At 52.6% G+C, this 14,753-nt stretch overlaps 1 protein-coding gene across 2 annotated transcripts in view; it reads left to right on the top strand.

The window, feature by feature from the left end:
- The window catches only part of Coro1a (coronin 1A), a 67,563-nt gene that overhangs the window by 49,609 nt on the left and 3,201 nt on the right, over window positions 1-14,753 (top strand). Inside the window, exons 2-11 of one of the 2 annotated variants that reach the window (XM_026380941.2) lie at window positions 9,675-9,771; window positions 11,307-11,505; window positions 12,604-12,726; window positions 12,822-12,951; window positions 13,059-13,243; window positions 13,403-13,522; window positions 13,752-13,856; window positions 13,969-14,114; window positions 14,205-14,262; window positions 14,374-14,589. In XM_026380941.2, the coding sequence (XP_026236726.2) occupies window positions 9,675-9,771; window positions 11,307-11,505; window positions 12,604-12,726; window positions 12,822-12,951; window positions 13,059-13,243; window positions 13,403-13,522; window positions 13,752-13,856; window positions 13,969-14,114; window positions 14,205-14,262; window positions 14,374-14,589 (1,379 nt within the window). Of the gene's footprint in view, window positions 1-9,674; window positions 9,772-10,334; window positions 10,384-11,306; window positions 11,506-12,603; window positions 12,727-12,821; window positions 12,952-13,058; window positions 13,244-13,402; window positions 13,523-13,751; window positions 13,857-13,968; window positions 14,115-14,204; window positions 14,263-14,373; window positions 14,590-14,753 lie in introns of those variants that run through there. The other variant, XM_026380942.2, reaches the window with a different exon arrangement.

Below are 14,753 nucleotides of genomic sequence, written 5' to 3'. Positions count from 1 at the left end.
AAAATCAGGCAATTCTATTGGAAACAATATAACTAAAAAGAAGTTGCAAGGGAAAGTTTAATTTGTTGCAAGATTGATGGGAATGTTTGTTGCGAGATTGATGGGAATGTATCCAAGTTTGTAAAGGGAGAGAGTATGGCTTAGAATGCTGACCACAGTTGGCATTTCTGAGATAGCTACAGTTGCTTGTGAAATCTGTGCTTGTAGAGAAGCCCACTTCTTTGGGTTCTATAACAATGTGACAATTACGAAGTCACCCTCTCCTCTTCAATTACTAGGATAGCCAGTGATAGGCATAAAAATACATTTATTGACTGATAAAAAAGAAAAGTCCTGGCCTAGAGGGCTTCAGCAAAACCTGAACAAAGGTGTTCAAATAATGTCATGAGGAATTTGTCTTACCAAGACCTTGGCTGCGTTAGTTTCATTTTCAGGGGGGCCCCTCCTTCTGCCATTTTGTCAACCAGAGCAGAAAGAAATCTCTTTCCCAGTAGTTCCAGCTCCTGGTGGTCTTGGGAAAACTTTCCTCAGTTTATAACGGGCCATAAATCCTTCTCTAAATTAATGACAATGGGCAGGAGGAGGTGATAGTGTGTTTTCAATGGCCAGGAAATTAATGGCCATGGGGACAGAGGATGGAATAGCCATGAAACAAAATGGTGAAAGCAGAGTGTGCACAAGTTAACTGTTTCTTAACCATGCTGGAAAGGAGAGGATTGATTTTTATTGAATGCCAACCACATATTGGGTCCTGGGATGGGAAAATGAAACAGTCTGATAGGAGATCTGGACACATAGACAATTATAATCTGATTTGTAAGTGACAATGGTAGTTTTCCTTTGGTATAACAAAATCCCAGAGGCTGGGTAATTTGTGGAGACAAAAGGTCTATTTAAATTCACAATTTGGAGGAGGGAAGTCAAAAAAAGCATGGCCCTTGCTCTGGCAAGGGCCTCTCTGACTGCTTTATCGGATGGCAGATGGCATCATGGTGGGAGTATTCGTGGGAGGGAGGCAGCAGCCACCTGGTGGGGCAGGAAGCAGGGGTGACTGGGGAATGACCAGGCTTGTTCTTTTATAGTGATCCTGTCACTAGAACTAACTTAATCTCTTTGTAGGGCAGCACCTCCGATGACCTCCCACTGGGCCTCACCTTTGAAAGGTCCTGCTATGTTTCCATATGACCATGCTGGGGATTGAGCTTCCAGTGCATGAACCTTTGGAAGACAAGCCATATCCAGACTGTAAGGAACCATTTGAGGAGTGGTAGTATGTGCAGCTGGTGTCAGGGAAGGCTTCACCGAGAGGGACATCCTGATCTGCATCTTAAAGGATGGGTGGGAGGCACAGAAGTTTAGTGGTAAACGAGGAGGAAGGGATCTCAGGCCCATGCCAGGGGCAAAGAATAAGTAAACCAAAACCAAAACAACAACAACAACAACAACAAAAATGGAGCCAGTGTGGTGGCAGGCCTGGGGACCAGCCACCTGGAGGCAGAGGCAGGAGGGTCACTTGAGCCCAAGAGTTCAAAGCCAGGCTGGGCAACATAGGAAAAGCCGTCCAAAAAAAAAAAAAAAAAAAAAAATTGGCCAGAAAAATCCACATCCAAACCAAAGACATTTTTAGTTTTGCTCACACGACATTTTTAGAAGTTTTAGAATTAGCTGCCAACATTGAAAGATCTGGAGCTTTCACATGAAAATCCAGAGTTTTAATTTATCTTGAGAAATCAGGTTTGACATTCCTGCATGGCGACGAAGGTCACTCTGTATCAGACGACCACATCACCTGCCTGTCCTCCGTGGTGGGTCAGAGACAGCTTCAAAGTCTTTGCAACTGTCCACAACAACGGTCCCCTCCCCATGGACTCGAGGACAGTCCTGCAAGTGTTTTGCCAACAGAATGTGACAAGAGTGATAGAAATAGTTAGGCTGTGACAATTGCTGGTGGGGCACCCCTCAAACCCCAGAATAGGGCTGGGAGAGTGTCCACCTTGGGAGCCACCAATGGGGCATGTGGGTCAGAAGCCAGAAGTACAGGGGCAGATCTGGGCCCCAGAGGCAGGCGGGGAGTTGTTCAGCAGACGTGGATGAGACAGGGTGGCTGGTGGGGGTGCCTGGGGAAGGGGCGACTTGACCCTTGACATGTCCAGCAAGGGAAGAGATACCCTGAAGGGGATCAAGAGAGAAAGCTGGAGAGAGGAAGAGGACGGGGAGAGCAGGTCCCTGTTAGATTCCAAAGGAGAGGTGTTCAGAGGGAGGGAGCGGTCAGCAGCTTCAGGTGGCCGCCAAAATGTGTTTGATGTGTGATCAGGAGATGGTTGGTGGCCTTGGCCATGGCGAGTCTCTGTGGCAGCAGACAAGTAGGTGAAGAAGCAGTGGAGGGGGAAGTCAGACTGGGTGTCAACAGCTCTTTCAAGAAACTTGAGCGTGAACTGCAGGAGCGAAGAGGAAGTGGTCCGAGGTTGGCAGGTCCCTGCCCCGTGGGAGACCTAGTGTGTTTTTAAACACTGAACAGAGGGGATCCTTGGACAGGGCAGTTGTCGGTGCAGGAGAGGGGCGACGCCATGGAACAGGTCAAGAGGAAATGGGAAGGACTGTCCATGAGGGCGCAGGAGTCAGCCTGGGCCCGGGTCGGCCTCTGCCTCTGGGGTGATGGCCCGTGGCAGTTAGAGAAGCCGGAGGTGAGAGCTGGTGAGGACAGAGCGGCTGGCACAGTTCTCATTTCGCTTCTCCATAAAATAGGAGCCGCCATGATCTGGTGACAGCGAGGAAGGCATCTGCAGCAGAGGGCTGGTGGAAGCGGCCATTGAGGTGGACTTGGGCTCCAGCCTGGAGACTTTGACATCCTTCCGTGCCTCCTGCTGAGGGCCACAACTGGCTTCTGGATGTGACAGTCAACGCTGAACCTGCAGGTCAAGGAAGACCATAGAAATGAGGAGGCCTGGGGGCCCCGGAGCTGGAAAACCTGAATAGGCCCCCCAGGCTTAGCCCACTTCATCTGCTCTTAGCCTGCGATCGCCCATGCCGCAGATGTCCCCAGAATCTATTACTGTGGAGGCAGCTTTGAGACTTGCTCTGCTGTCTCCACACAAGGCCACCTTGTTAATTAACTCCTTCGGTGGTGCACAACTCATCATTTCTGGGGCTGGAGCTCAGGCTGAGGGTAAGCCCAGTGGGCACAAGCCCTGGGTTCAGTCCCCAGCACCAGACCTCATCATTTTGGCCATTGGCATCGTGCATGGCAGGCAAAACAGGCCTGGTTCGGTAGCAGGGCCAGGCCACCAGAGTGACCACTCACACAGGAGACCGTTGCTTCACTTGGAGACTGGTGTGGGTTTTATTGCCTACATCAGCAAACTTCTTGAGAAGGCCCTGGTTGAGGTCCCTCGTGATCTGGGTCCTGCTGACCTTTCTGGCTTGGTGGCCCTCCCCATCATCCCAAGTCCCTGAGGCGCCAACTGTGGGGCAGGTCTCACTTTTCCCTAAAGTGCCATAACTGTTTCTGCCTTTATCTGAAAGGCTTTTCTCTTCCCCCTCCCTTCTCTGCTCGGCACACTCTCAAGTTTAAGCCGGGTACAGTGGTGCACGCCTGTGACCTCAGCTGCTTGGGAGATCTTGAGTTCAAAGTCAGCCTCAGCAATTTAGCGAGGTACTAAGTGACTCAGTGAGACCCTGTCTCAAAATAAAATATAGAAAGGGCTGGGGATGTGGCTCAGTGTTAAGCGCCCCTGAGTTCAATCCCTGGTACACACACACAAAAAAAGACCCAGTTTAAACCAGGTGTGGTGGCACACTCCTGTAATCCCAACAACTTGGGAGGCCAAGGCAGGAGGATCACTTGTTTATGGCATGCCATCCATCCATCCGTCCCACCACCATCTCTCATGGTCTCCTCCACTTCATTCCCGATTGCCCTCCTGACTTGGCTCCTCCCCCTTTTTGTGAACACAGGAGCTGTAAGAGGTCCCAGGACGCTGCAGCCAGACTCACAGGTCTGGGTCAGGCAGGCTTGGATGTGAATCCTACTTCATGTGACCTTGGGCAGGTCATTTATCTCCTCTCTGCATTGATTACTTTATCCCTAAAATGGAGATAAACAAATATCTCACAGGGCTCTGTGAACAACCCCATGAGGGGTTGTTCCTTGGTGTGGCACCTTGAAGTAGTGTGGCCTGGACCTGTCAGGATGCTTCACTATAAGAACCTAATTTAAAAGTTTTCTTTTATACTTAGCTGGTTTGGATGAGGATCCAAAGAGAGTCTACATGTTACAGTTGGTGAGCACAGTACTTAAGACTCCATATATTTTTCTTTTATCTCATTTTAGTGCCATTTACTTTATTTAATTTTTTAACTTAATTTTATTTTAATTTTTGACAATGCAGGAACGTAGGACCATGGATTTTAGACAAGTACTCTGCCTCTAAGCTACATCCCAGCCCTTTTAGTATGGTCTATTTTTTTTTTTGGGAGGGGGGGTATCAGGGATTGAACTCAGGAGCACTCGACCACTGAGCCATGTCCCCATCCCTATTTTGTATTTTATTTATAGACAGGGTCTCACTGAGTTGCTTAGGACCTTGCCATTGCTGAGGCTGGCTCTGAACTTGCGATCCTCCTGACTCAGCCTCCCAAACCGCTGGGATTATAGGTATGCACCACCATGCCCAGCTAGTATGGTCTATTTTGATGGTCATTCATTCCTATAAATTTTTCTGCATTCTAGATTTAAGTAATTGCTTCCTGATGGTGTTATTTAACCTGTTCTTCTATCCCTTTTAATTCCTATAAACTAATAATTAAGTTTGGATGACTACATTCAAGATGACAGTGATCACAATGATTCTGGCAAGAACAGGGTGAAGGTGGTGCTGCATATATACTGTGTCATAGCAGGAGATACAGAAGGTCTAGTCCTACTTTTGGTGATGGTAAAATTGATTGATGGTGCCAGATGCTCAATGGCACATGCCTATAATCTCACTGGCTTGTGAGGCTGAGGCAGGAGAATGGCAAGTTCAAAGTCAGCCTCAGCAACAAGGCCTTAAGCAACTCATTGAGACCCTAAATAAAATATTAAATGGATGGGGATGTGGTTTGGTGGTTAAGCCTCCCTGGGTTCAATATCCTGTACAAAAAAAAAAAATTTTTTTTTGATTGAGGGAATATTTCTTTTCCTGGAAATCATGGAAGTTTAAACATAATCAGGGTATTATGAAGGTAAGAAATTGTTGCTAAATTATTATTTTGGGTGTAATTATATATTATATTATGGTATTGTGGTTGGGTAAAATAAAATTCCTTGTCTGACATACAACATGGTTGAATTTCAAAACATGCTGAGTGAAAACAAAACAAAACAAAACACAACCAAATCCAGATCCATACTTATTGATTTCATTTATATGGAACATTCTGGAGCAAGCAAAATTAATCTATAAGTGACGAAAAACACAGCACGGGTTGCCTCAGCAATGGTGGAGGCTGGAGACTGACTGTGGAGGAATTTTGAGGGTGATGGAAACATTTTGTATTTTGAATGTGGTGGTGATTGCATGGATATGTACAGCTGTCAAAACTAATTGAATCATGCATTTAAAATGAATGTTTTATTGTATGAAAATTAAGGTGTATTTTGATGTTTGTGAATAAAGTTGATTTTAAAAGGAAATAAAATTACAACTAGAATAAAAATAATTCATTCTAATAGCCACAAAACTGTAATATGCCTCTGAGGGGAAACTAGTAATATGTGACTACAGATAAAATTATATTCAAGACAAAGGAGAAGAACTACATATACAGATAATGGACAGTGTTCATGGGCAGATGACTCAATGGTCTTCCCAAATTACTCTATAAATTAAATGTAGTTTTGTTGAAAGAGCAGAGTTTTTTAAGTTGGTATCTGTTACTAATAAATACTGAAGTATTTAAATTGAAATGGCATAATGTTTGGTATTTGGCTTAATATGTTCAAAGAAAATAATGTGAAAGAAGAAATGAAGAAATCAATATTTATCCTATGCTGAGAATTGTTGAAGCTGAATGAGGGGTACAAGAGAGTTTATTATATAATTCTTTTGATTTTATATATATTTGGAATTTTCTATAATGAAAGTTTAAAAGTGTAAATGACTCAAAGTTTTAAAAATAGGTAAGATAAAACCTTATTTCTCCCAGAAGTTTTTTTTTTTAAAGAAAAAAATCTAACTAAAATTTAGTTAAAAAAAAAAAAAGAGCAAAATCGAGCAAGAAAGGAAATTTGTTACTTCACATAACAAAGACTTGCTTCAGGTATAGGTGGATCCAGGTCTCAGATAGTGTCCTTGGGGCTCTGGTTTCTTCTCTCCATTTCTTGGCCCTAATGGCCTCTAGATTGGTTCTATTCTTAGCTTGCTTCAGTTGAAGGTGACATGACTATTAGCACCTCTTAGACTTCTACTCTGAGCCACCCAGCAGGAAGCTCAATTAAAGACCTGGAATTTGTTGCAGGGCACTGTTGGCCTGGCACAGGTCATCTTCGTTTATCTCTCTAAAATCAGGGTGTGTCTCATTAGCCTCTGAGTCCCCTACACCCAGCACACTGCCTGGGACACAACTGGGTGGATGGGTGGATGGATAGATGAGGAAAGTATGGAAAATACCAGTCCTTTCTTGTGTACACAGAGAGCTCTGCAGATGAGCAGAAAACTCCCAGGAAGTTGGAGGAGACCACGGCACTTGGGGGCACTATGGCCATCGCAGTCTCCATTAGGAAGGCCAGGGTAGAGGGGCAGGATGCCAGTGCTCACGCGGCGCTCACCTGCACAGCGCCTGGCATTCACTATACATTGTATCAACTCATCCTCAGACTGTATAAAGTGAGATGGAAGCTAGGGTCCCCCAAGGTCCTCTGACCCCACCCTGCTCCGCAGTCTCTTTAGAGCCAGACAGAACAGAGAATGCACTGGGAACCTTGCTAAGGAGTTTGAACTTTGCTCTTCATTTCGGTCTGTACATCTTTTCAGTGTATCTGGTTCCTTGGAAGGGCCTCTGCTCCTGTCTGCCTACAGAGCAGGTAGACGGGTCAGAAATGACACCTGCAAGTGCCAGAAAGTTAACTGAAACTTCTTGGCTTATATGGAAAAGTTATTGCTTTATATAACAGCAAATTTAAGGGGTTCAGGCACAGCTTGATCCAGATAGTCAAATGATGTCTAGAATATGTCCTCATGTCTTGCTTCTGCAGTTCTCTGCGTGGGCTTTCCCTGGCCAGCTTTTCTTATGTGGTGACAAGATGGTTGCTACTAGTGCTGTGATTACATCCTTACAGCTTACTAACCCACGTGGAAAGAGAGCTGCTTTTTTCCCAGCAGCTCCAAGATGCCTCTGTTTTGGACTGCACAGGCTGGAATCAAGCATCCAGCCCTGAGACAGAGCAAAAGGCTTGCTGTGGCTGGGGAAGCAGGGACCATGGGCTCCCCCGAGACCCCCTTCCTGAACCTCATGGACAGTCACTGAGGAAAGGTGATTCCCCCAAGGAAAATCCAGGAGCTGCCACCAGGAATGGAGCGATGGTGAGATGCTAGGTTGGCAGCAGCCAGACAGGCAAATGCCAGTTCAGTGCCCTCATATGGAGGCATTGGTCTCTACCCAAACACAGGGTGAGCTTCGTGGCACGGTCCTCGCCGCCTACAGAGGATCTTGTGTTCTGTGGACATCTGCTTCCCAGAACTTCCTCCCACTGGCCTTGCTTCTGTCCTCGGCAGCAGCCCTGTGCTGGCCGCCCCCTTCCCACGCTGAGGACCAACTGGCATTTGAAAGCAGCCTGAATCCGTCCCAGCTTTCTCTCTTCAGTCTCTCTCCCCAGACTCACAACCTCTAGGGCAGGTCTTTCAGGTCCTTCAGTATGTGCTTGTGCTCTGTGTGGGCACAAGACCCTGCAGAGCTAAAGACAGATACAGTGTGCCTCACTGTATCTGCCACTTAGGGGCTGTTGTAGGGATTAAATGAGCATGGTATAGCCAGGTGCAGTAGTCCTGGCCTGTAATCCCAGTGACTCGGGAGACTGAGGCAGGAGGATGACAAATTCAAGGCCAGCATGGGCAACTTAGCAAGACCCTATCTCAAAATAAAAAAAATAAAAAGGACTGGGGACGTAACCCAGTGGTAAAGTGCCCCTGGATTCAGGTCCTAGTAACACACACATGAACACACACACACAGAGAAAGGGGTAAAAAAAAGTGAGCAAAATATAGTGTTTAGAACAGTACCCAGCACATAGTAGTCGCTCAATAAACACCAGCTGTTATCCTTGTCACTTCAGCTGCAGATTGTACATCACAGGCCCTGTCTTACTCTTGTTCAGTGGCAGGTTCTTGGGTTCAATACAACCCTTAGGTTTTTACAATTGAATAACTGCAGAACTCTTCCACATACATTATCTCATCTGAATCTCATAACTGAGGAAACTGAGTTTGAGAGGTTAAGCCTCCTGCCCCAAATCACACAGCCCATCAGTGGTGAGGTAGGATTTCTTGCTGTTCCTTGAACTTCCTACCACGGGGGCCTTGGCCTCAACTCTGGTTACTGTTGGGCCTACCAGATAGTCTTCTGGCCACGCCTACTGGCTCTTCCTCATCCTCTCAGGTCCAGCCCCAGTTCTCTACGTGACAATGAGAAGCGCTAACATTTACTTAGCACTTGCTATTTTTTTTTTTTTAGCACTGGGCAGGGAGGTGCTTCAGACTCTCCTTTGGTTATTTTGGGAAATCATCCCCATAACCTTGTGAGGCACGTGTGGCTCAGCTACAGACAGGAAACAGGCTGAGAGAGGTTAGTATCCTGCCCAAGGTCACTCAAAAGTAGTGACAGCCAGGAGCCACACTGGTACAACAGCCTGATTCTAGGCCTTTCTTGCCTTCCGTGACGCTTCTTCCGTGTGTCCCTGGGAATCCAAGGAAGGGCATGGGCTCTCTCCTCTTGAGCGAGACGCTGGGCGCCTACCTCTGCTTGGCGCCCTTAGAGCCATCGCGGGCTTTTCTCTTCCACCTGGTGAAGAGCTCTTAACCGCGGGAGCCCGACTCATTCGCCCGGGTGGCCCCTGGCTCAAAGCAGGCGCTCCATGACGCCCAGCTACTTCATTTGTCCCTCGCCCCAGCCCTGTGCAGCAGGAGGGCAGGGTGCCCCGGGTGAAGACCTGAGACCCAGAAAGGCCCAGCGACTCCCCAGGCTACCCATTAGTCCATTAGGAGTCGCGACCAGAGCCCAGCTCCCCTTGAGTCTGGTCCGCGCAGGGCTGTCCCTCGTCCGGCCCCGGCTCCTTGGGTCCCATCCGTGCGGGGGAGAGGATGGCGACGCAGACTGGCTGGCGAGAGCGCGGGCCTTGGGAGCTTTCACGAGCCGGGGAAGGATGGCGAGGAGGCTGGGGGCGGCTGCAGGAGGGAAGGAGGAGCGGAGTATTTTTGCATTTGACGTTCAAAGAAGCGCAGAGCCGAGGCCCAGGGCATCTGTTCGGAGCTGGCAGCGCACAGCGAGCTGCTTGCGCTAAGAGGCCAGCGCTGCTGCGGGTCCCGCGCCGGCGGCCGCCTCCGCGGAGGGCAGGGCCAGCCTCTCCGAGCTCCGCCCCAAAGGGGCGCTGCCACCGGAGGAGGCGGGCGACGGCCGCTTCTCATTCATTGTCTTGACAGAGCATCCTCAACCGGCCAGTCTCGGGCTCCCGCAGCGCCTTCCTCCTCCTCCTCTTCCTCCTCCATTGGGGGGGTCTAGCTCATCTCTCTGCCGCAGGTGAGGCTGGGGTCCCTGGGGCGCGGGGGTGACCGGCTGCAGGGACCCGGCTTCGCTGCCTTGGGCCACCTGTGGGGCCGGCGTGAGCGTGGGAGCAGCGGGCTGTCGGGCTGTCAGCCGCACCTGGCTCAGCCGGGGGACAGGGAACCGGCCCCTCGGCTCTCAGGGAGGCCCCCGGGCTTGAGGACTGCGAGGGGCCAGCCGAGGGTCCCAGAGTGCTCTGAGGTGAGGGTGAAGGGCCACCGCGGCCAAGATGGAGGTGGGCACGCCGGGAGGGGCCGCGGCGCGCGGGGGGCGGGCAGAGGATGCCCAGCGCCGACCTGCTCAGAATGCGAGGGTCTGGGCGGCGGGGTGGGCGCCAGGGTGGGGTGAGAGGAGCTGCTGCCCCGAGCTTGGAGACAGGAAGGGCTTGACAGCAAAACAAGAAAAGACCAAGTTCCCCTTTCCGTGGCTTCTGGGCCTGGTACCTGCGGTGGGGGAGGCGGCAGGGTGGGGCCATGGCTTCCTGTGCCCCAACCTATGGGGCTGCCCTCTCCCCACGCTGCTCACTTGGGATTCCTGTCCCTTATTTGAACCTGGGGCTCTTCGCTCATGCTTCTCACCTGCTTTCCGGTAGGCAGACCTGGGAGTCTCCTGAGGGATCTCAGCTAAGGCAAGGGGGCTGTGGCCCCCAAAGAAGGGGCCAGGCCCCAAGGCAGAGCAAATGGTGAGACTGGGGAGGTGGACAGGAGCTCTGGGCAGGGTGCCCTCAGCATGGCAGCATAAGCCCCCTCACCAAGCAGAAAGGTGGTGTGATCGGGCACCAGGACGGCACCCTGGAGCCCAGGGAAGCATTGGCAAACCATCCCAGCTGGACCTCAGAGAAGTCAGAGTGGGCCTCTCCCTTCCTGTGTGTGGTTCCAGTGGGGGTGGAGATGGCACTCAGGGGCACCTGCTCCTTCGCTCTTTCTGAGCGGAGGCGAGAGGCAGAGGTGTGGGGAGGAGGAGAGGCTGGGACTCGAGCCATCACTGCTTCTGGTGCCCAGAGACCTATTGGGGACGCCATCCTGCTGCCTGGCAAGCCCACACACCACTTCCTCCTGTGTGCCAGCCCTGGGTCCTGAGGCTGGGGAGACCAACCTTGCCCCTGCCTTTAGGAGGGTCCCCATGTGGGTGTGAGAGAAGTGGGCTCTGACACAGTAGGAAAGAACCCACCCTGCGGGCACCGGGGCTGGTGCCCCAGCATTGACACCATGGGAAAGGAAGCACTCTGCATCCTGAGCCAACGGCACGCACCTGGTGCCCCACGCACCTGGCTGCTGTAGGGCTGAGGGTACAGGCTTGAGAGGGGGCTGAGTGTCCCGAGGGTGCAGCAGGTGGGCCGTGGGTTAGACAGGAGTGAGGATGGGCTGAGAAGCATGAGTGGCGTGATGGGCAGCATGCTGTTGGCCATGGAGTGATGCCAGGATCCTAAAAGCCGGACTGAGGGGGAGGCAGGGACCACTGTAAGGTCAGAGTTCACCTGAAGGGGGAAAATTCTCAACCCGTGCCCCTAGGATGAGCCGGCAGGTGGTCCGCTCCAGCAAGTTCCGCCACGTGTTCGGACAGCCAGCCAAAGCGGACCAATGCTACGAGGATGTGCGCGTCTCACAGACCACCTGGGACAGTGGTTTCTGTGCTGTCAACCCCAAGTTTGTGGCCCTGATCTGTGAGGCCAGTGGGGGAGGGGCCTTCCTGGTGCTGCCCCTGGGTAAGGTGAGCCGCTGGAATCTTGGGACAGCAGATGTCCTCCTGGGAAGGCCTCTGTCACCCGTGGCACTGGGTGGGTGGGGGGACTGAATAGGTGATTGTCACTTAGCCTTCCTGGACCTCAGTGTTGTCACCTATGAAACAGAGCCGGGCCAGATATGGCTCCCGATCTCTCCAGCTCCTGTGTGCATGGGTTGTGTGGAACCTGAAGCTCATGGGGCACCAAGAGAGGGCCGCATGGAGACCTGCAGACCCAGGGCCAGGTCTCCCAAGTCTCAGCCTAGGGCTTTGTCCTCCTGGAAACATAGGGAGGGCTGGGATAGCACCTGAGACTTGGTGAGAAGTAGTATTGGGGCTGGGGACTCCAGGTCTGGGTCTGAGCAACCCGCTGAGCCTCTGGTGATGGAAGAGGCCTCCCTTCTCTCTCGAAGCCATGCCCCTTCCCCCGCTGTGTGTGACCTCCACCCCAGCACACTCCTGTGTTTTTTGATGGGTGAGACAGGAAGGGGAGATGTGTTCTCAGTTGTTACCTTAAAAGGGCTGATGGAAGCAAACACAAGAGGAAGTGGTTGTCGGGGTGAGAGCTGGGCCCGCGCCCTGCGCGACTCTCCACACAGGAAGCCCTGCTGAAGCAGCTGGCCCCGGAAGAGGCCATTTCCAAACCTCTGCTCCTGCCTGGGGGGCCACTGATGGCAGACTTCCTTGGTCCCTCTTCATCTGGAAGGACACATCCTAACAGCTCCACCATGGGCACAATTCCCTGGAGAACCCCAACCTGACCCCTGACTGGTCTAGACCCTTAGCCTGATGTGCCCCTGGAGACCTCACTCAGGGAAGCGGGGGTGGGGATGCTGGCCCTCAGAGCCAGCATAGGGTAGGGACAGAGCCAGGAAGGCCATGGCCAGGATCTCACATAGCATGGCTCCCCACACCCTATGCTATTTGCGGCCAGCCCTCCTGGGACTGGGGCAAGGAGAGCAGACCCCAGGCCCTGGCCCACCTCCCGGGAATCCCACAGCCTGTTCCTCTGCAGGGGTGTGAAGAGGTTGGACTGGGTTTGGAGGGTCAGAATGCCTCCACCAAAGGCTCTGCTGTGCCCTCTAGACTGGACGTGTGGACAAGAACGTGCCCACAGTCTGTGGCCACACAGCCCCTGTGCTGGACATTGCCTGGTGCCCACACAATGACAACGTCATTGCCAGTGGTTCTGAGGACTGCACTGTCATGGTGAGTGCCGGTGGGGGGTGCTCAGGTGCTGGGTAAGACTCTAGGATGGAGCCAACATTCGGAGCCCCAAAGACTCACTTACCGCTTCTTTGCAGGTATGGGAGATCCCTGATGGTGGCCTGACGCTGCCCTTGCGGGAGCCTGTTGTCACTCTGGAGGGCCACACCAAGCGTGTGGGCATCGTGGCCTGGCACCCAACAGCCCAGAATATACTGCTCAGTGCAGGTGCCGTGGGCTGGGAGAAAGGGGAAAATGGGGGGCGGGGCTGGTGGCTGACATAGAGGTGGTGGGAAGCTCATGGCTTCTGACACAGGGGTGGCGGGATTATGCAGGTTGTGACAACGTGATCCTGGTGTGGGATGTGGGCACTGGGGCAGCTGTGCTGACGCTGGGCCCAGATGTGCACCCGGACACAATCTACAGCGTGGACTGGAGCCGCGATGGTGCCCTCATCTGCACCTCCTGCCGTGACAAGCATGTGCGCATCATTGAGCCACGCAAAGGCACTGTCATAGCTGTGAGTTGCCATGAACCCTGACCCTTGACCATGCGACCATTAGCCCACTACCCCCATCCACAGTACCCCCCAGGGTACTGTACTCCCCTGTCCCCACCTAAGTCTGCTCGCTAGGGTGTGTGGATGGGTGTCTGACCTACCACCATCCTCTCCCTGCAGGAGAAGGACCGTCCCCATGAGGGGACTCGGCCTGTGCACGCCGTGTTTGTATCAGAGGGAAAGATACTGACCACGGGCTTCAGCCGCATGAGCGAGCGGCAGGTGGCGCTGTGGGACACAGTAAGTGCGTGATGGGAAGTAGCGTGCACCTGGGCTGGGAATCGAGGCTGGAGTCCCTGTCCTACCACTTGCCTGGCCAGATGGCCCTGGGCCTCAGTTTACCCAATTGAGATGGGAATTTCCAATAGTTGGTCTGGGAGGGTCCTCACCTGGTCACTGCCCAGTGAGGATCACCATCACAGGACCGGACATGGCCCAGCCTGTTCTTATCTCCCACCTGTCTCTACAGAAGCACTTGGAGGAGCCACTGTCCCTGCAGGAACTGGACACAAGCAGTGGAGTCCTGCTGCCCTTCTTTGATCCTGACACCAACATTGTCTACCTCTGTGGCAAGGTGGCTCAGCCAGGAGGGGTTGGGGGCAGACAGATGGGCAGGAAGGACCTGGAGGAGCTGGACTGGAGGCATCTGTTGGCGCTGACCCTCCCTTTGCACGTACCACCTGCAGGGTGACAGCTCTATCCGCTACTTCGAGATCACCTCTGAGGCCCCATTCCTGCACTATCTTTCCATGTTCAGTTCCAAGGAGTCCCAGCGTGGCATGGGCTACATGCCCAAACGTGGCCTGGAAGTGAACAAGTGTGAGATTGCCAGGTGACTGACCCTCACCCCTGATCGGGGCTTGCTCCCAGGGCAGTGCTGACTTGCAGGCTCCAGGCGCTGCTCACCTTCCTGTTTCCACAGATTCTACAAGCTGCACGAGCGGAAGTGTGAGCCCATCGCCATGACAGTGCCTAGAAAGGTGATGGTCCCGTGTCCCTTCCTGGGCTCCAGACTGGGCACTGACCTCTTGGGCTTGAGGGTGGTATGGTGACATTAGCACTCCCATAACCATCCCTGGCCTTGCCCACAGTCGGACCTGTTCCAGGAGGATCTGTACCCACCCACAGCAGGGCCTGACCCTGCCCTCACAGCTGAGGAGTGGCTGGGGGGTCAGGATGCTGGGCCCCTCCTCATTTCCCTCAAGGACGGCTATGTACCCCCCAAAAGTCGGGAGCTGCGGGTCAATCGGGGCCTGGACAGTACACGCAGGAGGGCAGCGCCGGAGGCCAGTGGCACTCCCAGCTCGGTGAGAGGCGGGCAGGGAGGCAGAACGGGAAGATGGTGAAGTGGGGAAGGGGCTGCATGGAGGTGCTCAGTACTCCAGGGGAAGCAGGTTGGTGTCTGGAGCTTTCCAAGGTCACAATGGTGGGGCAGCTTGGAGTGGGTAATCCAGAGGCCTCAAAAAACAGG

The sequence above is a fragment of the Urocitellus parryii genome, chromosome 9, assembly GCF_045843805.1.
Source record: "Urocitellus parryii isolate mUroPar1 chromosome 9, mUroPar1.hap1, whole genome shotgun sequence".
Classification (NCBI taxonomy): Eukaryota; Metazoa; Chordata; class Mammalia; order Rodentia; family Sciuridae; genus Urocitellus; species Urocitellus parryii.
This window is presented reverse-complemented; position numbering and strand designations above follow the sequence as displayed.